This window comes from Myotis nattereri (genome assembly GCF_964212035.1).
Source record: "Myotis nattereri genome assembly, chromosome: 3".
NCBI lineage: Eukaryota > Metazoa > Chordata > Mammalia > Chiroptera > Vespertilionidae > Myotis > Myotis nattereri.
This window is the reverse complement of record NC_138077.1, coordinates 186,748,991-186,773,611: the sequence shown is the minus strand read 5'-3', so window position 1 is coordinate 186,773,611 and position 24,621 is coordinate 186,748,991. Positions and strand designations below refer to the sequence as shown.

Genomic DNA, 24,621 nt, shown 5'->3' with positions numbered 1-24,621 from the left:
TTGCTGTTCTAACTTTTGCCCAATAATACTAAATTTTATGACACAGTTTGTCTCCACCGGGTTACAAGCCCTACTAGCACTCAGGGAATACCACCTCTAGACACCATTGTCATCTCCTTCTGTGGCCAGGCTGCATCGTCCCTCTGACAGACAGCAAGGATCTCTTGGCTCTGAAGGGAAAACTTCATCCCTCCTCAGCATGAAGCAGTTGCAGAAGAGACCCTGCACCCCTTTTTCTGTGAGAGAATTCAGAGCCAAGATCCTTGAGGGGGGGTGTGATAGGCAGTTAGACAGACGTGAGCAGAGCAAGGACGATGGGCCAACTGGAGGAGAAATGGATGGGACTGAGATGTGCTTCTCACCACCTGACTGCTCTGAAGCTGGCAATGGAGGACCCTGTGTAGAACTGACCTTTACATTTGCTGAGCAGGAGTTGGGACACCTATTGCTAATTTAAAGAATTATTCCATTCCTTTTGGGAAGTCATATACAGGGATCTTTGTATGTTGGAAAAACGATGCAGTGATGCTTCCTCTAAAGGTTACTGCAGTAGTTCCCTGTGGCAAATGTCTGACTGTCACTGGGTGTTCTAGTTGTTATCTTTCAGCAGCTAATAACTATATGAATTATTCTGATAATTATCCTGATAATCCCCTTATAGTACTAGACATACTAAGCTGCTGGCTGGTTGGTTTCTGATATGTGGGGTAACTATTTATCCCTGCTAACAGCAATGGGGTCCTGTTCCTTAGGATGACCGACTGTCTTTATGCCTCAGAAACATCACAGGGTCTGAACCACAAGAGGCTTTCTCAAGGCCGTGGCACCGGACGGCAATGACGATCTCCACCTGTGGAGCCTGTTGACTATATTGCTTTGACCATTTCTGTTACGCTGGTAAAAGGTAGGCTCCCTTAATGTAGAAGTGACCCGGCAGGCTTGTAGCACGGTGAAAGCCCTAAAGCCACCTCCAGGGCTATCCATGGGATAAATCAACAGCTGAGCCAGGTCAGGGAGGCAGTTCTAGAAAATCGGGCGGCAATAGATTACTTGCTGTTGCAGCATAACCACGGTTGTGAAGAATTTAAAGGAATGTGCTGTTTTAATCTTTCTGACAATTCTCAGTTGATAGAACATATATATCCATGATCCTGCATTTGGTGTATTCCATCTCTGAGAACTGCTTTCAAGGCAGAAGCAGATGCAGTCCAGCAGGAGGAGACTTTTCATCCAAACCTAATCTCATAGATGTGAGATAATAGAAATAGCAGTGGGGAAATGTTAGGGACAAGAATAGAATATTGGGGACTAACTATGGTTATGGGAAATATTAATCATGCTCTATTAACCATGATTGCCTTGGGTTGGTTAAATTCTGACCTGGCTGGGAGTTATATGCCCCTGTGCCAAAACAATGGAGTCCCACCCCAGCCTCCTACTTCCTCATGCCTGTAATCCCTACTTCCCCATACCTGTAATCCCTACTTCCCCATACCTATAATCCATACTTCCCCGTGTAATCTCTGTCTTACCCTATATAAACAGCTGGCTTATGGGGAGCAGCAGAGCAGATTTTTTTGTGGATGACCTGCTGCTTTCCTATACTGCTGGCAGTATTGGAATAAAGAATTCAAATATGACTCATATTTGAATCATATATGATTGAAGAAAACAACTAGTTGAGAGACATTGCATTTTAGCTCTGTACCATATCTGAGTAGTATCAGGAGCCCCACCTTGCCACCCACACTCATTTTTCTTGCTCCTCAACAGGCCCCCTCTAGACTCACAGGTTGCTTTGCTCACACCTGCTTCTGTTTGTTTGCTCAGCTCACTTCTTCCAGTTCACATTCCACATGTCAACCTAAGTCTCCTTTATTCCAATGAAGCTTTCACTGCCTCTTGGCAGAGTTGGCCCTCCCTCTGTTCAGCTCAAGCTCAACAGGTGCCTGGATATGCATGCTGCAGCAGCGTACCCTGTGCCCTGCAATGCAACTCTCTCTACACTCTTCACATTGGCAATCCTTAAGAGAGGTGACAGTGTCTAGTTTATTTCTACTGCACGGTCCCTGCATCACAGGAATTGCTCATTACGTGTCTGTTTGGGATACCTCCTCACACCAGATGCCCTGGGCATTTATGTATGCCATCTGGGTACCCACTCACATTCTTCAGGAGGATTGCTTTCTGCTGCATCCACCCTCTTCAACAGTTACTGACTCCGACTGAGCACACAGTAGGTCTTACAGAGACAGAGATTCATAGGACCTGAGTAACTCACAATGAAGAAGGGGAAAAAGGGCACATAACCTATAACTGTCATCAAGTGTAGTACAGAGCTAGAATCATGGACAAAGTGCTATGGGAATACAAAGGGAAGGGCAATTAATTTTTGGAAGGGCAGGAGGGAGGCCAGAGATGAGGAGGGGAAAAAAATGACAGGTGGAGCCGGCCTTAAAGGATGAGCAGAAGTTCACCAGAGGACAGAGGAAGATGGCATTCCCAGCAGAGGTTTCTGAGAGGAAAATACGTGTCGTGGGAGAATGAGAAGCAGTTCGGCATGGATGTGGGAGGGTCCCGTGGCCAGAGAAGCTGCAAAGGGAGGTGAGGCTCTTTGTCCAGGGCTTCAGTGCCACGAGCAGGAATATGGACTTTGTCTAGGAGGCAGCACAGGCTCTCGAGAGCAGTGGTTCTCAACCTTCCTAATGCCACGACCCTTTAATACAGTTCCTCATGTTGTGGTGACCCCCAACCATAAAATTATTTTCGTTGCTACTTCATAACTATAATTTTGCTACTGTTATGAATCATAATGTAAATATCTGATATGCAGGATGTATTTTCATTGTTACAAACTGAACATAATTAAAGCATAGTGATTAATCACAAAAACAATATATATGTGTTTTCCGATGGTCTTAGGCAACCCCTGTGAAAGGGGTCGTGACCCACAGGTTGAGAACCGCTGCTCTAGAGGGGTTTTTCAACAGAGAATGACAAGAATAGATCTGTTTCAGAGACTGACTCTCCAAAAAGAATAGAGGATGAACTGGCAGTGGAGTTAGGGAAACCAGAGTCAAGTCAAGGGCCTGTGACCATCATTCGGGGAAGGGTAAGGACTACACTGCAAGCTCCTCAAGGGGGAGCTCCGTTGCTCCCAGCGGTGCTCCCACTCCCACCTAAGGAGGGTCTTGTGTGGCAGCGCTTGGCCTACAGGAAGTGCAGGAGCGGCACTGACCCTGGTGTCCTCGTGTGCTCTTCACCACGACCGGGTAGCCCAGGGGCTCAGCTTCATCAATCATTTTTGAAAAGTCTTCATGCCCACCTGCCAAGAAAAGGTGACAGTCAGTGAAGGTAAGGCTGATGGTCGGGGAGCGGTCAGCCCAACGCAGCACCCTCTCGGGGAATTCTTTTCAGGCCACCTGTCTCTCCAACACGCTTGCCCTGTGCACCTATAATATAAGAGGAGGGAGCAGAGGTATTCATCGAAGCCTTCCATGAGGCAAAGGTTTCCCATGCTCTTGTTTGTGTAATCCTCATCACAATCCTATAGGACTGGCAGGTATTTTTCCCTTTATTTTTACTTATTTATTTATTTATTTATTTATTTATTTTAATGTATCTTATTCATTTTTTTTACAGAGAGGAAGGGAGAGGGATAGAGAGTTAGAAACATCGATGAGAGAGAAACATCGATCAGCTGCCTCCTGCACTCCCCCTACTGGGGATGTGCCCACAATCAAGGTACATGCTCTTGACCGGAATCGAACCTGGGACCCTTCAGTCCACAGGCCGAAGCTCTATCCACTGAGCCAAACCAGCCAGGGCGTATTTTTTCCTTTAAAATGGCTGCCTGAAGCAGACTCTAAGATGGCTCTGAAGATTCCTACCTGCTGGTGTACACGCCTTGTCAATCCCCTCCCTTGAGTGTGGGAGGGACCAGTAAATACGATGGGGTATCATTCCTGTGATTAGGTCTACTACTTTGAGTTAATCAAGGTGGGATGATTCATGGTGGGCCTGACCTAATCAGGTAAGCCCTTCAAAAGAATGTGAAGTGTCAGAGAGACTTTCCTGCTGGCCTTGAAGGAGCAAACTTCCATGTTGTAGAGAAGGCCATGCGGTGGCGACAGTGGGCAATTCTAGGAACTGAAAACGGCCCTCAGTTGATAGCCAGCAAGAAAGTGGGGACCTCAGTCCCTGCAACTGCAAGGAAATAAATGCCAACAACCAGTGAGTTTGGAAGACTCCAGGCCTCTGGTGAAATCACAGGCCAGCTACCCCTTAATTTCAGCCTGGAAAGACCAGAGCAAAGAACCCAGCAATGCTTGGCTGGACTTCTGAACTTCAGAAACTGAGGAAATAAATGGGTGTTATTTTAAGCTGCTAAGTTTTTAGTAGTTTGTTATATAGCTGTAGAAAATCAATAGCCAAAGAAACCAAGCCTGGGGATTTGTCTCATCCAAAGTTCAGGCATGACTTGAAAGCCTAAATTGGTTCTACTATAATCCTTTAATTCTTAATTTAAAAAAAACATGAATAATGTGGGTATTAAAATCTTTCTAAATTGTGTTTACAAACTTGATTGATTACCTACATATTTACATTTCTTTTTTAAAAAGTATGTTTTTATTGATTTTAGAGAGACAAGAAGGGAGAGGGAGAGCGAGAAACATCAATGTGAGAGAGAAACATTGATTGGCTGCCTCCTGCATGCTCCCTACTGGGGATCCAGCCCACAGCCTGGGCATGGGATGGGGCTCAATCAACTGAGCCATACCGGCCAGGGCCACATTGGCATCTTTTTGGGATCACTATTCTGCCTACCACAGGTGGTATTGCAGTTCAGCAATTTTTGCAAATTGGAATACTAATACCTGTTTTGTTCACAAAAGTGCTAATAATTTTTTTAAATGAAGAGGCATTGTAGATAATTAGGGACGTCTTCAGAAGAGGATGTTTTATAAGAAGGTAACTCCCAACTTCCTGACACCTGCTGATAAATTCAACTCCTCTCTAGCTATCCTCTTTCCTCCCTTCTAACACAGTGAAAGAGGGATCCTTCTCTCAGGCCATCCCTAAACCTGTGCTTTTTAAAAATATTTTTTATAATTTTATTGATTTCAGAGAGGAAAGGAGAGGGAGAGATAGATAGAAACATCAATGATGAGAGAGAATCATTGATTGGCTGCCTCCTGCATGCCCCCTAATGGGGATCGAGCCCACAACCCGGGCATGTGCCCGGACCAGGAATCGAACCATGACCTCCTGTTTCATAGGTTGATGCTCAACCACTGAGCCACGCCTGCCGGGCTGCACCTATGCTTTGGACCCATTTCCCTCTCACCTTCTCAGGGATCTTGCACAATGAAGTGTTTCCTCTCTACTGTATCTTCAACCTCCCAGTTCTTAATCCCATCACCATTTTAAACATATCAGTTCTCTCCCATCCTAAACAAATAAAACCCCTGTTCCTTGACCCTGTCTCATTCCTTACCTGCGACTTCATATCCCTACAATTAAGCTATTTGAGAGGGTTTCCATTTCCTCACTTCCCATTCATTTCCTCGTCCCTGACAATTTGGCTTCTCTCCCCATCATTAAACTGAAGCTGTGTTCATTAAACTCCCTGTTGCTAAGTCCCACACACATCTCAGTGCTTACGTTACTTGTCCTTTCAGACCGATCCATCCACACTTTTCATTATGCCAGCCTTCCTGGACTGCCCTTCCCACTGGCTTCTGTCATCTCTCTTTCTCGTCTCACCTTCCCAGCTTCTCCTGCTTAGTCGCTTGTACAGGTTCCTCTTCCTTTACCCATTCCCTAAAGGAGTCCCTCTTGAACCTTCTTTTATTACATTTGTGTGTGATTTTTTTATTGTGGTAAAATATATATAAAATAAAAGTTATCTTTTTAACCATTTTAGGTGTACAGTTCAGCTCTCTTCGTTCTACAGAGTCCGCCTGAGTAATCCCATCCAATCTTGTGACTTCACTTAATATAATAAAGGCTTCCAATTCCACATCCCCAGTCTACACCTCTCCCAGGAGCTCCAGATCCATTTTCTGCTGCCCACTGAGTATTTTTACTTGCATGTACTATAGACAGCTCAAACAGAACACGTCCCACACTGAAATCAGCTCTCCCCACCACCTCTCACCTCCTACCTCCCAATCAGTGTCTTCTCTATGTTTCTGGTCTCAGTGTTTGCTATCACATCTGGTTGCCCAAACCAGAAACCAGTCACTCTTGATTCCTCTCTATACCCCTCTTACCCAACCAATCACCATGTTCTATTATTTCTTTCACCTTCATAATTCCTGATTCTGTTGACTTATCTTCATTCTTACTATGGCTACTTTTGTTTAGACAATCATTGCTCTTTTGAATGGTTTAAGAACTCTGCTACTACATATCTTGTCTCCACTTTGCTTTGCCTAATTCCTTTTTCCTAGAGTAGCCAAAGTGAACTTCTGAACTCTGATCAGGCCCCCTTCTTGCTTAAAGCCCAATAACTTTTGGTTAGTCTCAAGATTAGATCCAATCTCCTTCACATACCGTATATGGCTACTTATCTTTCTAGCCTTATATCTCAACTCAGTCTCCCTTACATCCTACAAACTACGCAAAATACCACCAATTGGTCAAGCTCTCTCTTGCCTATAAGTCTTTCTATATTCTTCTCTCGGCTTAGAGTCCTTCCCTGTCTCCCCCCTCCCCCCACTCTCACACTTTACCTGGATAACTTCAGCTTAGTTTAGATACTATTTCTTTTGGGAAACCTTCCTCAATATCTTCTAAACTCACTAAGAATTCTCCTACGTATTCCCTCACCACCTTGCACTAACTCTTATCATGGCACTTACTACACTGCACTTGCTTGTTTACTTGCTTTCTCTGCCGCTGAAGACCTGGCAATGACTTGAGGGCAGGACTCTGACTGGTACTTACCGTATAGTCTAGTGCTAGTATGGTGGTTGGCACATAGTGTGTGCCAGATACATATTTAATGAGTGAATTACAGACAGAAAGAAGCAAAGGCATTTCAGACAGAGGGAATGGCCATGATAGACTCACGTTGTTGAGTCATCTAAGATGAACAGCTCCGTACTGAAAACCAACACTCGAGGGCTACTGGGGAGAGAAAACACAGAGATGCAACTGGGAAAGATAAACTGCAACCTTATTTCAAGGACACTCACCATAGGAGAAGGTGTCTGGCATGGGGACCCCATGTCCGGCCAGCTCTTGGAATGTCCAGAACTTGTTGATGCAGTTTAAAATACTCTGCGAGCGATTGACTAGGCGGCAGCCCAACTTCTCCAGGTGTCGCAGGACGGTGATGTCACTGTCCGACTGCAGCGAGGGTGTGGACACCCGAACAAGCACCACATCCGGGAAAGTGGTGAGTGCCTTCTGGTTCAGCTGTAGGCCTGCAATTGCAGGAGAAAAGTGAGCCCTGTGCTTACCGTCGTCTAGTCCCACCAGAACTGGCTCCAACAGACTCCTCAAGACTGAACCCCGCAGGAGGATAACCTTGGAAATGGCACTTGAATATCCTGTTGTAACAAGAAAGCTACAGTCAACTCAATACTCCAAACAAATGGGCAGAGCATGATCATGAGGAAGCACAAAAGAACGAACAGAAAAAAGAGGCAGCGTATCAAGAAAAATCCACATTAGGAGAATCCACAAGGAGATAGTATAGCCCTGCACCTTCCTTCCATATGGTACTAGTAGTCCTCGAAGGCAGTGGCTTAGGAGACTGGGGGCTTAAGGAAAAGGAAGCGTGATAGCTCACATAAGGGATCCTTACTACTCTTTTATGACTTAACCATTAAAAGTCTATCTGAAATATGTAAGCATTTAAATAATTTTTATGAATATAATGAATGCAAAAATGCCAATGGTAAGTAAAGAAAACAGGGAACAAAATTATAAATACAAGTTAGTAAAAGCTGAAAGAAAATATAGCAACACTTTAACAGTGGGTAAAGGGATTGCAAGTGATTTCCTATTTAAACTTATCTATATTTTCTAAAATGTCTCCAAGTGCATATTACCTTTATAACAAAAAAAAAACTCTAAAAAATCAACCTACTAAAAATCAATTCAATATTCATCCCTGGCCAGTTTTGCTCAGTGGATAGAGCATTGGCCTGCACACCAAAGGGTCCTGGGTTCGATTCCAGTCAAGGGCACATACCTTGGTTGAAGGCTCCTCCCCGGTCTGGGCCCTGGTCAGGGCTTATACAGGAAGCAACCAATCGATGTGTTTCTCTCACATGATGTTTCTCTCTGTCTTTCCCTCTCTCTTCCACGCTCTCTAAAAATCAATGGAAAAATATCCTCAGGGGAGTATTAACAAAACAAACAAAAATATTCAAACTAGAAGTCATCCAAAGACAGTTGATCCATATGGCAAAAGAATTTGAACTGCATTACACTGGATAGATGGGAATATTAGCTTCAAGTGAGGACTCAGAGGAACAGGAGTGAGGCTGTAGGGTGTCCATGGATAAGAACTATTTGGCTTGTCTTCCATGACCCCAAGCGGTAGAGCTATCCATGAGTTATCCATGTCTCTTTACTTCTGTATCTCCAGCCCCTAGAACAGTGCCAGGTACATGATAGGCACTTGATGTCTTCTGAATTGTACAGAAGCTACAGGGAGGATTTGGGATCAACAAGAGGGATACTTTTCCAGTGCCTTAGGATGGAATGGGCCGAGGCTCACTGGACACTTGAGAATGGCACGGAGGAAATGCAAAGATCAGATAAGCTTACAGCAACCTGCGCGGTCTCTTTCAACCTCCATGTCCTGTGGTTTGCATTACTACGATACAAACCATAGGACATAGTAGTAATCTAGGCATCTGTGGTGCACCCAGCATCTGGGGATAGAATGATGGAGCCATGAAATGGGATGTGAGAGCAATGAGAACTGAGTTCAGGAAACAACTTGGTCTGCCTTGGTGAACCTTAAAGGAGTTTCCAGAATGCTCTTAAGAAAAACTCTGAGACACAGTTCCAGAACCATCTTACAAGCTTTAACCTAAAGCACCTTCTATTTCAAAAGTGATATTCTGTACAACCATACAAGTCCAAGAAAGAAAAAAAAAGGTGCTAATACAATTCCTATTTCTCCACTGGGGCATGAATAATATTAGTATAAAAACAATAAGCAAAACAAAATAAAAACAAAGCAAGCACACAAAAACACAGTATGGATATAACTTGCACAGTTCCCCCCATTTCTAGGAGCTATTTTGCCAAGTTAGAAAAAGGGAGTAGGTATAATCATGAAGATAAACTGTTTTTAGTACTTCTACTCATAGTATATTCCCAAGGAACCGGGACATAATTCTCACGGATGACTTATAAAGAGCATTTAGGTTATCTTCGCTTTACCATCAGAAAATAGTACCATTTAGATATGCCTTTCTTTGCCACTTATAGCCCTGTAGGAAATAATATGAAAGGGGCGGGGGGAGCACGCCCTGTATAGCAGACTCAAAATTGACAGGAGAAGAAAGAAAAGTACTCAGGTTGGTGCAAATGCTGAGGAAATACACTCAGGGGAAAAGCAACAGCCCAGGATGACATTACATAATGAGATAAAATATTTAAAAATGCTTTGAAACTAGACAATGCTATACACAGTCTGGAAGGCGCTGGCATTAGCATTGCACAGACATTCTGCTAAGCAAGGTAAGACAATGGATGGAGACGCATACCACCTGATGAGCAAACGGCTTTGCAACAGAAAAGTGACCTAGAGAAACGAGAAGCAGCAGAAATGCTTGGCTTTTCAATCCCGACGTGAGACCACAGACGGACAGTTACACTTCCAAATGCGAAGAAAAGACTTCAGTCATTTCTGGAAATATCAACCACAAGTGGACAGAGACAGCTCAGCCTCAACAAGCAGTTCACATAGACCTAGGAAGTCTTACCAGGACTTCATCTCTCTTCTCCAAAGGTAAATCTTTGGGCCTGGCTCATTCCAACTGAAGCCTTTAATAAATGAAGAATGGAATGGGTTAAAATGTAGCTGAAAATGCTCTACCAAACAGTTAGACAGGTCAGGGGTCTGACTGTGCTGGCCGTGCAGCTCTGTGCAGAGAGGGACATGGCAGGTTTAGGGATAAGTGCTCACACAACCAGTTACTTCTCTGCCCGTTGGCCCAGCTCCAGCATTCTTGCTATGGGCCACTCCACTTGCCTCCTGTTCATTCCTGCCCTCTGGTGTCTAAACCTAGTTTATATCACCATGCCTAAAAGTAGTAGACAAGAGGCTGCCACTCACTGTGGCTTCAGTGGGGGCAGCAGTTCCTCACAGACAAGGCCAAGAACAATATGGGTGTACGTCTGGTCTTGGCAAATCTGTCAGTGAATTCTGAGACCATCAACCACTTACGTAATCACTCCCCCTCTCTTCATTCACCTCTCTCCTTAGGAAAGATAAACTTAATACAGGATGGACCTCAATGTGTCACCCTTCCCAGGATCCACTGTAATCTACAGGCTTCAAGCCAAGGGACTTAAGAGCTGATGCAAGACATCGGGGCAGGCAGGGCTCTGCTTGGCTGCCAGTGAATGGAAGGAAACCCCTCAACAGGGAGAGGCTCAGGCCCTCAAATCACAAGGGATTTCATGAGCTGCAGTGCCCTAGTGCTCTGGGGTATCACCCTGGCCGAGGGAGCAGGGCAGGGAAAAGGGAGCTGAGTTGCTTCTGGGATATTTGGAGTCTCCCAGACTCGTAGGTTGGGCTTGACATGCACTATTTAGCCTCAATAACATTTTCTCCACATAAATTCTCAAAACAATAATCTACTTTCAAGAGTAATTATATTCTGATTTCCTTTGAACTCTCCATTGTTTATATTTGGAAATATTTTAATTATTAAAAACAAGATAGAAAAATGTGTAACTTTTCCCAAAGAATTGAGCCCATTTCCTAATTTATATATTGAGTTAAACTAAGTTCACCCTACTAAACTAGACTTCTGCATTTGTATATACTACAGCAAAGAAATACACTTTATAATACAGAGAAATAGCTTTAGAAATAAGCAAATCACTATTGGAACATAAAGCTCTAAAAATTAAAAACCACTCTCATCATTCATATCAACAGAGGGAAGCAGCAGCAGGGATAAATAAAAGGTGCAGTCATTCAGATCTGAATTTGGCTCGCATTTTTATTGAGCATCTGTTGTGTTTTACGTACTTTGCTAAGAGCTTCCACATATATTATCTCATTTAAATTAGAGATGTCTTGGAATATGGACCCCTGCAATAGATCTGAGTGTAAAAGTCTTTGCCCTTACGTGGCACTGATACATAATGGGTCCCTACCCTCTCAACCCATGCACGTACAGCACTAATTATGTGCACACGCACGCACATCCTTAGCTTCACAAAGAAAGCTTCAAAACAAATCTGGTTCCTTGTATGCCAGAAAAAACAACAACCCTCATCTACAAAGCCAACAGCAAAAATGACAGAAAATAGGACACTGTGCATGAGGGCAAGCAGGGACCTCCGTTACGGCAGCTTTTAGAACCACTATGTTAGCAGGATCAGGTAACAACAGTGGCTGGTAGTGAAGCTCTGAAAGTTGTCAGAAAGGAATCGATAATATAAATAAAGTAAGTGGATAACCCATTAAGGGCCTCACATTATGTTGTGTTATGAGAAGATGTGTCACCTGAAATATGACCTGGCCCATCGCACACTCCAGGTTCTCCCTCGCTGTTTTCTACTCTACCCTCAGCATTTTCTCATAAGGACAAGTTATTTTTATTCTTAACAAGTAGATGCCACTGCCACTCCTCCCGCCCTTTTAAAGTTCTTTGTTACAACGGCTCAAAGAAATCTCACCTCCACCTCATTAAAACCTGGTGATGATGTGGCCACTTTCTCCTTCTACCAACTGCTGTTTTGAGGTCATTTCATTCCAAGCAACCTTTACTGAACTGTTGGAACGAGTCAGACACACTATGAAGCAGGCACACAAAGATGAGCCAGGTGGTCTCTGCCTACCGGGAGCATTCAGTCTCCTTATGGAGAAAGAATTACACACAAATATTCATTCACCCACCCACTCACTCAATACGCACTTATTGTTTCATGCATTCATTGGGCCAATATTTACTTAGCACCTACTTTGGGCCAAGCCCAGTGTTAGTTTGGGTTTCCCCAGAAGAACTCGCAGAAAGGAGGACTTAAGTGGATGAGGTTTACTATGATGGTGATTAATATCAGGAAACACTATTAGTGAGTAGAGAAGCGAATGAGGCAACAAGGGTGTGTTATCAATGGAGCAACCACCTTGGCCACGGGGCTTAATCCTGCCTCCCAAAAATAAGAAATGGCTCACTACACACACGTCAGCTATCCCACTCAAGGGGCAAGGGAGCGGGCGAGGTATAATTTTTAATACACCAACTCAGTCTTTGGTGGAGAGCTGCTCCAGGGGCATGGTATTAAATCCCTGGTCCTTCTGGCTTGCCATGCCTGTGTGGGCTAAATGGCCACGCTCCCGTGACAGGTTCAGGTGCTGATGGTTGGACGTGGGGCCCTATCGAATGGCGGGGGGGGGGGGGGGGGACGGGACTGACAGTAAGGAACAGGCACCATCTTAAGGGCGGGGAATGAGGGTGAGATGTATGAATGAAACAAACACTATTCCCTGGAATTTAAGAAAGACAACACACAGCTGTGATTAATGCCAGGATGCCCTCCTCAGAGCACCTAGGCATTAAGAAAAATCATCAGTCTGGTTTGGGCAGGGGTGGGGCGAGGAGGCGACCTTTTACAACACAATGTGAGAAGCGCTGGAGGGAGCAGGAACCACCTCTGAGGAAGCATCAAGGAAGGTTTCAGAAGGGAGATGTCGACTCATGGTGCCTCTGGGCTCAGAAGAAATGTGTAAAACTAATAAATGTATAATGTCTACCTCTCCGAAACAAATCGATAGGAACAGCACAGCATCTTACAAGCACTGAGTTCGGGATATCTGATATCTCAGGGCTAACCTATTTTTAAAGCACTTCAAGAAGTTGAGACAACATGAGATGAAAGACAATTATGGCAGAGTGGCCTCCAAGTCAGAGGCTTGATGTAATTCCTTGCTGTCATTTAATGGCTTGGCAAGACAAAAATCTCTGGGTCTGTTTTCTCTTCTGCAAAATGGAAGGGTCCCAGAGCTTGGAAACCTTCCCTTTTCAGGTCCCTCCCTCCTCCCTTCCCCACCTCACCATCTGGATCTTTCTTGCAACCATGAGACAAATTTCATCCCTTCCACGTCAGTCACCCAGGACTCCAGTCTCCAAGGCCAAGTCATTTCCCTGAACTCTAAGCTCCACCTGGCTCTGACTTGCCTTTTCTACCCCCACCTTCCACTCTGCCCTATCTCCACTGTGCCCGTGGGGACTCAATGGACAGCAAATCCCTTACCTTCAAACTTTTCAGTGTGTGTTCCCTTTGCCTTCTTTTTCTGGGTCCCACTGAACCCCAGCTCTCCTCAGTAACACTGCTTACGGCAGCTCCACCAAGTTGTGGCTGTTTTCTCTCTCTTACACCTGGGATTACTGGGGCAAGAGGCAGGACAGATGTGCTCCTTGCTCCTTGGCTTCCAGTACATTCTCTTCTCCCTCCTAAAACCCCGTGCTGGGAGGAAAACTGTCACTATTTCCTCCCTCCTTCTCTCTCATCAGACTGCACAGCATCCAACTTGTGCAAGTTAGCTAAGGACCCCAGTTACTCTGGAAGCTTTAGCTCCTGACTCACTGAGTCTCCCATATGCTCACAGATGTGGGTGACTTCAGTGTCCATATGGAGAACTCTTCCAATGCCCAGGCCTGTTTCTTGACCTCCTTTTCTCTAAGAGTCTTATTCACTACCCCACCCCAGCCACCCCTTTCAGCTACAGTCTAGATTTCATGTACTCGTCATAATTCCAATCCCAGCCACTATCTCCTATCTTTCCAGCTTCCCCCAACTCCAGCCACACTTAGACCCCATCAGGAACTACCATGCATGGACCCCTCATCTTTTCACTGTCCCTCACCCCCTTCCTACCCTCTTTCTCTTTTATGCAATGCCCCAGAGCTCAGGCCTTGGACTTCCGCAGCCACTCCCTTGATAGGTGTAAGGCTTTCCCCTGAGTCTCAATCAGTATGATAAACTGCCTACTTGCCATTGCCACTTGGATGGGGGAGACAGAATACAAACAAGTTAAGTAAAATATTTAGGGGCACCACAGACTGCATCCTGCTCCTCACCACCTGCCCAAACCTACTCCTCTCATATCCTGTCCACATGAGGAAATGGCAAACTTTATTCTTCTAGCTCCTCAGCCTGAACATTTTGGAGTCCTCTTTGACTAGTGTGTTCTGTATACCCAACATCTGATCCAGTAGGCAAATCCTGATAACTCTGTCTTCAAATTATATCCGAAACCCAGTCACTTCTCACCTCCTCCCCCGAAATCATTCTAGCTCAACAATCATCGTCTCTCACCTAAACACTTCCCAAGTGATGTCTCTACTTCTGCCCTCGTTGCCACCAGTCTATTCTCAACATCATGTCCAGAATGACTCTGTGCACATAGGTCAGGTCATGTCACTCCTCTGCTCAAAACCCTTCAGTGATTCCCAGCTCATCCAGAGTAAAAGTCAAAGTCCTTCCATGACCCACAGGCTTACATATCTGCTCCCTCTACATTTCCACCTCTCCAACTTCCTCTCCTTAATGCTTGGCCCCTGGCTCGCTTGGCTTCAGCCACACTGATCTCACTATTCCCTCTTGCCTGAATTACTCCCAGACATCAAAATGGCTTGCTTCCTCACCTCCTTCAGTTCTGTACTTGAACATCATTTTTTTCGTGAGGACCACCCCATCCAACCATCTAAAATTGCAATCCCCTTCCCCACTTTTCCCCTCCTTAGCTCTTTTAACCAACAAACTATACATTTTACTTAACTTGTTTGTATTCTATCTCCCCCATCTAGAATGTAATCTCCTTGAGAGGGAAGGATTTCTGCCTCTTGTTCAGGTGCCCAGAACAATGTCCTACACATAGTAGGCAGCCAACAGGTATTTGTTGACCAAATGAATGAATGAAATCATAATGAGGGTGGAGACTGTGTCTGTTCTTACTCTCTACCATATCTCCAGTTCCTAGTACAGTGCCTGGCACAGAGTAAGCACTCAGTTAATACATGTTTAATAAAATAAATAAATGAATAGTTTTGTTGTGAAGATTAAAACACAAAAAAGATATTAAACTATTAATAGTGTTACAGGAATAAAGAACCATTATTCCTGTTAGATCCTCAATGCAAAGTAACGTACATTTAACACTTCCTCATCGTGGAGTCCTTGAGTTACTTTTTAATAGTGAAGGATCACATAGAAAGAGATTCAGAATTTCAGATGTGTTATAGGCTTTTGTTAAAACAATATAAAACCCTCATAAAGTGACACATCTCAAGGAAATGAGTAAGGTGGCCGGGGAGAGTCTGAAGTGAGGCGAAGCCAGCACTGACAGCCCTGGATGTCGGTGGACTCCCTGCTGGTAAGGGGAGTGACAAGGATGTGTGGACGGATGGGGATGACATGGACCTCTCTGATGATGGCTATCCCCCTACCACCAGGCAATCCTAAAAAATTTGGTGGCCACAACAGGTGGTTCAAAAATCCATAAGTGGGGCTTTGAGATCTACTAAGGATCCCAATCTGTGGTTCTAGAACTCTTCCCAACACAGTTCATGAAGTGTCCTTAAGAACTGTTAGAAACATAAACATAAAATACACATCCAACCCCCCTTCAGCCCTTGAGGTCAGCCCACAGATATAAACGTGGGCCCATGGGGTAAAGCATATCCATTCAGTGCTCACGTCAGTTTGGAAACAGTATATGGTAGGTGTTTCACCCACTGCCTGACCTTTCCACTAGTTTATTCGGATTACAGGGGGTCGGGCACAGGCCTTCAGCAAGGACCGAGGTTAAGGCTCACTTCTGTGCACAAAGGTTAGCATGGCACCCTTTACTGTTAGTGTCTTCTTGTACAATAATGGGAGTCCATCATTTCTCCGTGAGGCCTCTATTGTCTTTTAGAAGGCTGCCATAAGACCATTTCCTCATATACATTTAGTTAGGATTCCCCTTGACCCAAACCTTTTAAATCTTACTTACCTGATTAAAACAAGGAACCAAGTAAAAGTATCTCAGAGCACCTTAATTTAAAGAACCTGACCTAGAAATTGCCATATGGCCACGAGGTTTTAGCTCTGAGAGTAAGGGAAGGAATGCTGAATCATTCTGCTCCTAAGAGACAAATTATAACACACCCTGATTTCAGGTCAAGCTTATTTTTTTCTGTCTTGGTATCTGTCCCTGAGTTTGTGGCTATACTTGTGTTTTGGGGGACAGTTAATCCTAAAAACCTGTGGGTTATCAAAGACCTTAATTTGCACTAATGACTCTGTCCTCATATAATGGCTCATCATAAAAACACTTACAAAAATTTACACATCCACTCATGATCTCCCAAACACAAAAGCTAATTACAGTAAAAGTCTCATATACTTTAAATTAGCCTTTAAAAGGCACCTCAGTCAATCATCCAACAAACATTAACTGAAGGCCTACTGTGGACCATTATAGAGCATAATATGAGGAATCCCCAATCATTTAGTGGGAAAGGGAACATAAGCTTTGTAAATAGATGTTATAATAAAATATGATGAATGCTATTTTAAAAGGTATGTACAGTGCTATTTGGCAGCAGATGGAAGAGAGAAACTGCTTGGGGCAGGGTAAGAAGTTCAAGAAAGGCTTTATAGAGATGAGTGACTAGAGCTGGATTATGAAGGAAGAATAGAAGTTTACCATGTGGGAGGGACCTGGACTAGACGGGCATCTCAAGCACAGCAAATTTCAGTGCAAGGGGTGGGAGGAAGTCAGTGTAGGCTGGTGGGGGCAGGAGGGGGGACAGGTGTGGAATGGACGAGAGGAAACAGAAATTCTGGTTCTGCTGAGACCAGAATTACTGAGTATCAGTCCTTATTGCCAACCTGGATACCCTTATTGATGTTTGTAAGAGTTAATGTGAAAAAGGACCTACAGCTGTGCCTGGCACACAATAAACACTACGTATATTTTGCTTTGGCTATTACTATGCGCATTTTGGTGCCAAATTCATCACCATCTCAGTCCCAGGGATGAGAATAAATAATAAATTTTAGTTGAATGAAAGAATGAAGAACTTGAGGTTTCTAAGAAGGAAATGAAGACGGATGTGATTCTCATGATGCTATATCCAGCAGAAAGGTGAAGGGCAGGTGTTTTCTATGGGACTGCTTCAGTCACCTGTAGGTCATTCCACTTTCTCCTGCAGTCTCCCCACCCAAATCTGTGCTGGGGAGTGTAGATCACTGGGTTAAAAATAATTACAAAACCTTGCATTTGCATAGCATTTTCAGTTTACTTGTATTAGCTTAAAAATAACTATAGTCTTTAAATCCAAAACTTTTCATCTCTTGTCTGAATCCTATTTCCAGATACAACCTGAAATTCTTTCTCTGGATTTGAGCCTCCACCGATGGAAGCTCAGGAGAGGATTTAAGCAACTGCCTGAGGCACTGACTCCTTCATCCACTCTTTCACCTTGGGGAAATGTTCTCAAGAAGGAATGGAGAGGATGAAGGCATGAAGACTTTGTAAAGATGGCACCTTAACTTCCTAAACTATAAAATTACTTTGTAAAGTCACTACCCAGCCTCAATTTAATTCAATTTGGTTCACTTCCACATCTACTGAGAAAAGTACTATAGGCTGCAGATGTCCCAAAGCATACTTATCCCACATCACGGGGCTTGGAATGAGGACATCAAGTTTTTAACCGTGGGTTTGCTGCTAACTAGCCAGGTGACACTGAGCAACTCATGTCATCTCTTTGAGCATCAGGTTCTTCATTTGTAAACTGAAGGGGTGAGACTGAAGGGTTGATCTCAAAGTCCTTACCAGCTCTCAAATTCTGTAATTCTCAAATGGGCAACAGCATCCATAACATTGACTATCTGTTTCTATATTTCAGAGCCAGTACATTCTAGAGGTTTTTGGGTTTTTTTCCAGAGGGATATTTTGGGTTATCAAATTGCCAAGAGTTTTCTACAGTTTGAATACAGAAGAAACTGGGAAATAGAGCCCATAATCTTTAGTTATTAAAAATGTTGGAGTGCCTATAACGTACGAAGCACTATTCTCGTCACTATTACAGAAGGTGGCTAGAACAAAACAAATGAGCTCTCTCTTCTCAGGGAACTCACTTTCTTGTGCTTTAATTAATCCACCAACAAATAAACCTTTTGATGCTTTAGATGGCAGAGACAATGATCTAGTAAGTTTGCTTTATGTGTTTGTGATATGTGTGTGGCTATCTGAACTAGCAAAAAAAAAAAAGCATCAAAAATAGCTGTTTTCAATTTCTCCATTGACCAGGCAAATAACCATATAGATTGTGTTGTACTTTAAAAAGTAATAACTCCTGGTTCATTAATTGATTGAGAGACACATGACTTCAGTAAAATTGTGTTTAGTAAACAAAAGGGTTTAAATGCTTTCTGCAGCTCTAGGATTTAATTTTCTCTTTTTCTAGGGCTGATTTTTTTTAAAAATATATTTTATTGATTTTTTACAGGGAGGAAGGGAGAGAGATAGAGAGTTGGAAACATCGATGAGAGAGAAACATCGATCAGCTGCCCCCCGCACATCCCCCACAGGGGATGTGCCCGCAACCCAGGTACATGCCCTTGACCGGAATCGAACCCGGGACCCTTCAGTCCGCAGGCCGACGCTCTATCCACTGAGCCAAACCGGTTTCGGCTAGGGCTGATTCTTTAGAATGGGGGTTTAGATAAAAAACAGAAAACAAATCCCCACTTTTTCACAGCATGTGTGATGGGTCTATAACAGGAACATGTGGAATTCTGGTTACTGTATCTAAAAAAGACATCATTACAAGTTGTAAATAAATAAAATGAAGAGCAAGCAAAGCAACCCTGGGTCTAGATCAGTAAAAATAACAGATTATCCCATGTAAGTATGGTACTGACACAGAATTTTAGAGCTGGGGGAATCTTAGCCCTTCATTTTATAAACTAGAAACCTGAGATTCAAAGACATAAAGTGACTTGGTCAAGGCAAAGCCAGGATACTTGTTAGCAGCAAAACTGTAATAAGAACCCAGGTCTGCAGATTCCCTGTAATTTAGTTCTACATTAACTGGGAGCTTTAGAAGTCAAGGAGAGAGAGAGATGGTACTCTTTATGGTTGACAGACACTGTTTTAGACTAAATGTGAGACATCTAATGTTTGTAGTATATTTCTCCAATAGGCTATACAATCTGATACTACTTATCAAGGATTTAGATACAGTTTTAGATGAAACATCTAGAACAGATACATTCCACCAAGAAAAAGGTCATATTCAAAATATCATTTGTAAGCAGCCAGTTCAGAACATGGAATCCCTTTCCCCCACCAAAGAGAAGTAAAAACTTATGAGCTTATTTAAGCAAGTATGGTTGAAATCATATGAAAGGTATCCCAAGAAGCACCCTCAAATAGGGCCCAAAGCCCCGAGTCCTACACCCCCCCGAAGTGGTTGCACCCAGGGCGAAAGTTCCTAATCCATAGATTCCTAAATCAGGGTGCTGGCATTAAGAATAATTAAAAATACCTACAAACATTATTAACCTTTTGAGGTCAGGGCCACAGACAATAACCATATCTTACCAGAGAAATCTCTTGGACACAGCAGTGGAGAAACCAGTGAGACCAGAATGGTCTGTACCTGGCATCTTGGCTTTTCTGGAATCAGATTCAACATTTTTTTTTTGAGGGTAGAGGATGAATTTAAAGACAACCCATCAACGATCTACTCTCCCACTTTACATTCAAGAGGTGACTCCAATCTTTCTCAGATTTCTCCCCATATGTAGGTTCCTACTTTGGGAATGATATTCTATGTAGTGCGTTACTGACGCTGACACACTCTTGGAAAACTTTTAAAACACTCATGTTAATGGCAATTTTGTAAATTTAGCGTGGGTTTCTATAAATCTAAACTGACAGGATACTGATGCAAGCAGAATTTGCAGATTTGGGACTGGCAGCTTGATTCCCCTCCAAACGGCTTCAGGCAAATTCGAGTTCCTCCTAAAACAAAGTACCCTAAGTAGTAAATTAACGCCCGCCCTCAAATCTTGGTCTCGGGGCCGATGGTGGTGGTGAAAAGAAGCTCTCAAGGTGAGGAGCTAGCTCCAACCCAAGAGGTCTAGCTGGGGACAGCGGCCGGTTTCGGGGGCCCGAAGGAGACTTGCGTGGGGGAGGCCCGGGGCGCGCGCCCACTGGCCGGCTCTCGGGACCCCTGCGCGCCTCCCCGCTCTCCCGGGGCCCGCCGCACTCACCGAGGTGGCCGCCGATGACGGTGACGGCGATCTGGTCCATGAACACCGCCCGGAAGCGCACGTCCCGCTCCGAGCAGCGCTGCTGGAGGGCGTGCAGGATCTGCACCTGCGGGTAGTCGTCGCAGATGCGCCGGTCCGTCAGGAACCAGAGCTGGGAGCACATGGCGGCCAGCACGGCGGCGCCGGCGCGGCGCGGCGCGGACCCCTGGGCTCCCGGGCGCTCGCTCGGGCCGGCAGGCGATCGCGCGCCCGGCTCCGCTCCCGCCGGTGCGCCAGGCGCCTCTGCAGCCCTGACCCAGCGAATCTGCCGGCCACTGAGCGCCGCCGCCGGCCCGGGCAGCCAATCAGCGCGCGGCGGCGGGCGCGGGCCGGCCGCGCGGCCAGCTGCAGAGGCGGCCTGCGGCTGCCGGGGGAGGGGTGGCGGGGCCGGCAGCGTGCGCCGGCCGGGAGAGGGGATGGTGGCGGGGTTCGGGGCCCCGGGAGCCGGGGAGCGGTGGGCGGGCGACCGTGAAGCTGAGAGAGAGCACCCTGCCCTGGACCCCAGTGGGCGTGGCGCTGCCGGTCGGGGTGGGGCGGTGGGAGCGGGAGGGGCCGGGGCGGCGGCCGGGTGGCTTGGAGGGGGTGGCCCGGCTGATGGACTATTGTAATGATGCGCAGCGGGATGTGTCCCAAAGGTGATCACGAGCTTGGTGGTGGTTGTGATGGGATTGGGGAGTGGGGGGTGGGTTGGGGAGGGGGATGAAGGGGCTGCGGTGACCGGTGACACCTTACTGAGCCTGGGCAGGGCCTCAGGAGCCTGGCGAAGGTCATCTGGCTAGGCCCCCAGTTGGACCTTCTCCTTGGAATTCTCAGCCCAAATACTGGCCTGGAGCTGGAGGTAGGGGTTGATGGGGAGTTGGGTTGTAGCCGTCTCCCATTTAGATAGTTTGAAGGTACATTTCTCAGGGTCTCAGATGTTCTTGCACTGGACACCCCCTCCTAGTGTGCAGTTCTGGGGCTGTAGCATCTCAACGTGATGAAAAGGGATCTGTGACTCCTTTATAGTGAGATGGACCACTGGCTGGTCTTCCCCCTCAGTTCATACAACTGAGTCATCTTTAAACACCATCCTTGGTCCCAGCCAATTGCAAATTCTGTTTGCAAACAATAATGTTTGAAGCCCGATTTTCCTTTCTAAATAACTGCTAGACTGAAGTTAGCCATCTTTGGAGATTGAATTTGCTTTTCCAGTTTATTAAAATATATGTTGTTGTTTTGGCTTATGGAAGCAAGAGTCATTTCAAGGCAGGCCCAGCAATGACAACTTAGAAACGGGAAAGATGTCTCAAGTAAGATAAAGCTTCACTGTAAAGTAAATATTATGTAGGTGCATGCATTTAACCTCTAAATGAGCCTTTGGAAAAGTTTTGTCTAAACAATTTAAATTATTTTTCAAGCAAGGTTAAGTAAATTCTTTTATGTTACAAAATTCACCCCCACACACACCCATGTATGATTTTTTTTAAAGTAACAGTAACCTATTGCCCTATGGATTAGGATCTTTCAAAACTCTCTTCTAATCCACAGATCAACTTGGACACTAGATGTCCCATTGTATATATTTTCTTGATCCAGGTGCTTCCTACTGAGCTTCTGCAGTGTCATACGTAGGATGTCTGTAAGATGATCAGAACCATCATTTCCTGGAACAATCATTTGTATGTTAGAGTTAATAAATTTAGTAGTTGCTTATAACCCATTTTCATAGTCATGTACACAGAGTAGAATGTTTGCCATATGCAAATGGCTACCAAGATCCCTGAAACCGGGACTTGAGGAGATCAGGACAGGAGGATCCAGATGTGTCCCTCACTTCCTCACTGTCTTTGCTCTCCCTCTCTAGGAGGTTGCTCATCATCTGTGATCTCCCTTTTCTAGGGTGGGTAATAAGTGAGGAGGTGAGACAGTGACATATCCAGTTAGGAAATGGCTACGTTTGTATAGGATAATGTTTTGTTATATTGTTGAAATTCCTCAAGAACAGAGGTATTATCCCAGGTATAAGATTATAGTATTACTTTTATAGTATTACTTCATGTACTATTTCTCCATAGATGACTCATGAGCTTCAGCCATATAAGAGGATGCTGCCCAGCCATCACCTCAATGTCTCTAAGGCTGAACTCATTCTTTCCCCCTCCATTCCAGATTCAGCTGTCTTCAACAATAAGGAAAATGTATTATATCAAGTAACAAGAAATCGAAGGGTAGGACAACTCTAGAGTTAGTTCATTCAACATCTCAATAACATCAGGGACCGAAATCCTTTCCATCTTTTTGCTCTGACACCCTTAGGCCAGTGTTCCCATGTTTAAAAGGGCTGCCACAATTCTCGCTGACATATGCATGCACACAATGTCCAGCTGAAGACCAGAGACTGTTGCTACCCATGTGTCTCATTTTATTAGCAAGGAAAACCTGTCTCTGAAGCTCTCAAGCATACTTCCCACATGTTCCCACATGTAAATCAGTCACCAGCAAAGAGTTAGAAACCATCATGGATGGCTTACATTAATTATGATTCACCCCCTGTGACTGGGAATTAGAATCTCCTCCCCAAGCACATGAAGAGTTGGGTGAATCCCTGGGAAAAGTTGGGGTTCTCTTAGGAGGAATGAAGAGAGAATAGTTGTTGGAAGGCAAACAATCAGTTTGATACAGATGGTAATAAAGTAAACGTATCAGAATAAGCTAGGTTAGGCTGTGGGAACAAGGGATTCCAGAGGTTTATAACAACAAAGTTTTATTTCTCGAAATACCATATATATTCATTGCAGGTCGGCTTGGCTGTATTCTAGGTTGTCTTTATGCTGGCATCCAAGCTGATAGAGCAACCTTCATCTGGAACAATGTTGATGTCGTGAAAGAGAAATAGCAGTCATGGTGAGTCTTACTCCGGATGGCTCTTAATACTTCTGCCTGGAACCTATACATGTTAGATCTGCTCACATAATCTTGATCAGAACAAGGTCACCTGGCCAAGTCCAAGTGGAGTGGGGAAGTATAACCCTTCCCCAGGAAGGGCCACAGAATTTTGTGAAACTTTATGACCAACAATATAGTCTGCCACAATTGAGGACCAAACCTACTCTGCTAATCACTTGTCCTCTCCCTGGGGTTCCCAAGGGAACGATACACAAGGAAGAAATTGGAATAGAAACTAAAGGATCATTTTATTTGTAGCTGAGCTAGCACCCAATAACTTCTAGAACAGAACTCTTCCAAAAGACTGAGTCGAATCACATGACTTAGGTCTAAGGCTGAAGTGAAGCTTTTTTATTCCTGTCCCCACCTCCCCCGCCACTAAATTTTGGAACTAGCAGGCATAGGCATGCCCGCAGAAAGAGAAGATGATCAGGTGTGCAACGCAGACCAGCTTTCCTCATCTAAGTGTATCCTGAATGGAGACTGGGCGGAGCCTTCTCAGCAGGCAATCCGGAGCAGAAGCGGCACACCTGGCTAGGAACGTTCCGTCCGCTGCTGACCCCAAACACTGGTTAAATGTGGACTAATGAATGCCCTGGGTTCTGGCCAATCAGGTTAACAACTCCTTTTTCCTTTTTTATTTTTAATTTTTTTCTTTATTGATTAAGGTATTATATATGTGTCCTTATCCCCTCATTGCCCCCCCCCACCTGCCCAATCATGCCCTCACCCTCACCCCCTGTTGTCTGCATCCATTGGTTATGCTTATATGCATGCATATAAGTCCTTTGGTTGATCTCCTTTTTCCTTTTGAAGGTAGCTAGTAAGAGGGCAGGGAGAGGCCCTAGCCGGTTTGGCTCAGTGTATAGAACGTCAGTCTGCAGACTGAAGGGTCCTGGGTTCTATTCCAGTCAAGGGCACATGCCTGGGTTGTGAGCTTGACCCCCAATAGGGGGCGTGCAGGAGGCAGCTGATTTATGATTCTATCATCATTGTTGTTTCTACTTCTCCCTCCCCCTCTGAAATCAGTAAAAATATATTTGGGGGGGGGGGGAAGAGGGCAGGGAGAGGAGAAGGGAATTCCTTCCTATGCTTCCACTTCCTCACTTTTGTTCCCTCTTAATCCATTAGGAAGAGGAGTACAAGAGTGCGCTGCCAAACAAATGCATGTGC

General features: G+C 44.8%; 1 protein-coding gene across 1 annotated transcript in view; it reads right to left on the bottom strand.

The window, feature by feature from the left end:
- Window positions 1-20,762, bottom strand: part of RIMKLA (ribosomal modification protein rimK like family member A) — a 28,574-nt gene extending 7,812 nt beyond the window's left edge. Inside the window, exons 1-3 of the mRNA XM_081085790.1 lie at window positions 20,485-20,762; window positions 7,203-7,433; window positions 3,239-3,325 (exon numbers count right to left, since the gene is read on the bottom strand). Coding sequence (XP_080941916.1) covers window positions 3,239-3,325; window positions 7,203-7,433; window positions 20,485-20,647 — 481 coding nt within the window. The 5' untranslated portion in view covers window positions 20,648-20,762. The remainder of the gene's footprint in view (window positions 1-3,238; window positions 3,326-7,202; window positions 7,434-20,484) is intronic.
- Between the last annotated feature and the right edge of the window lie 3,859 nt (window positions 20,763-24,621).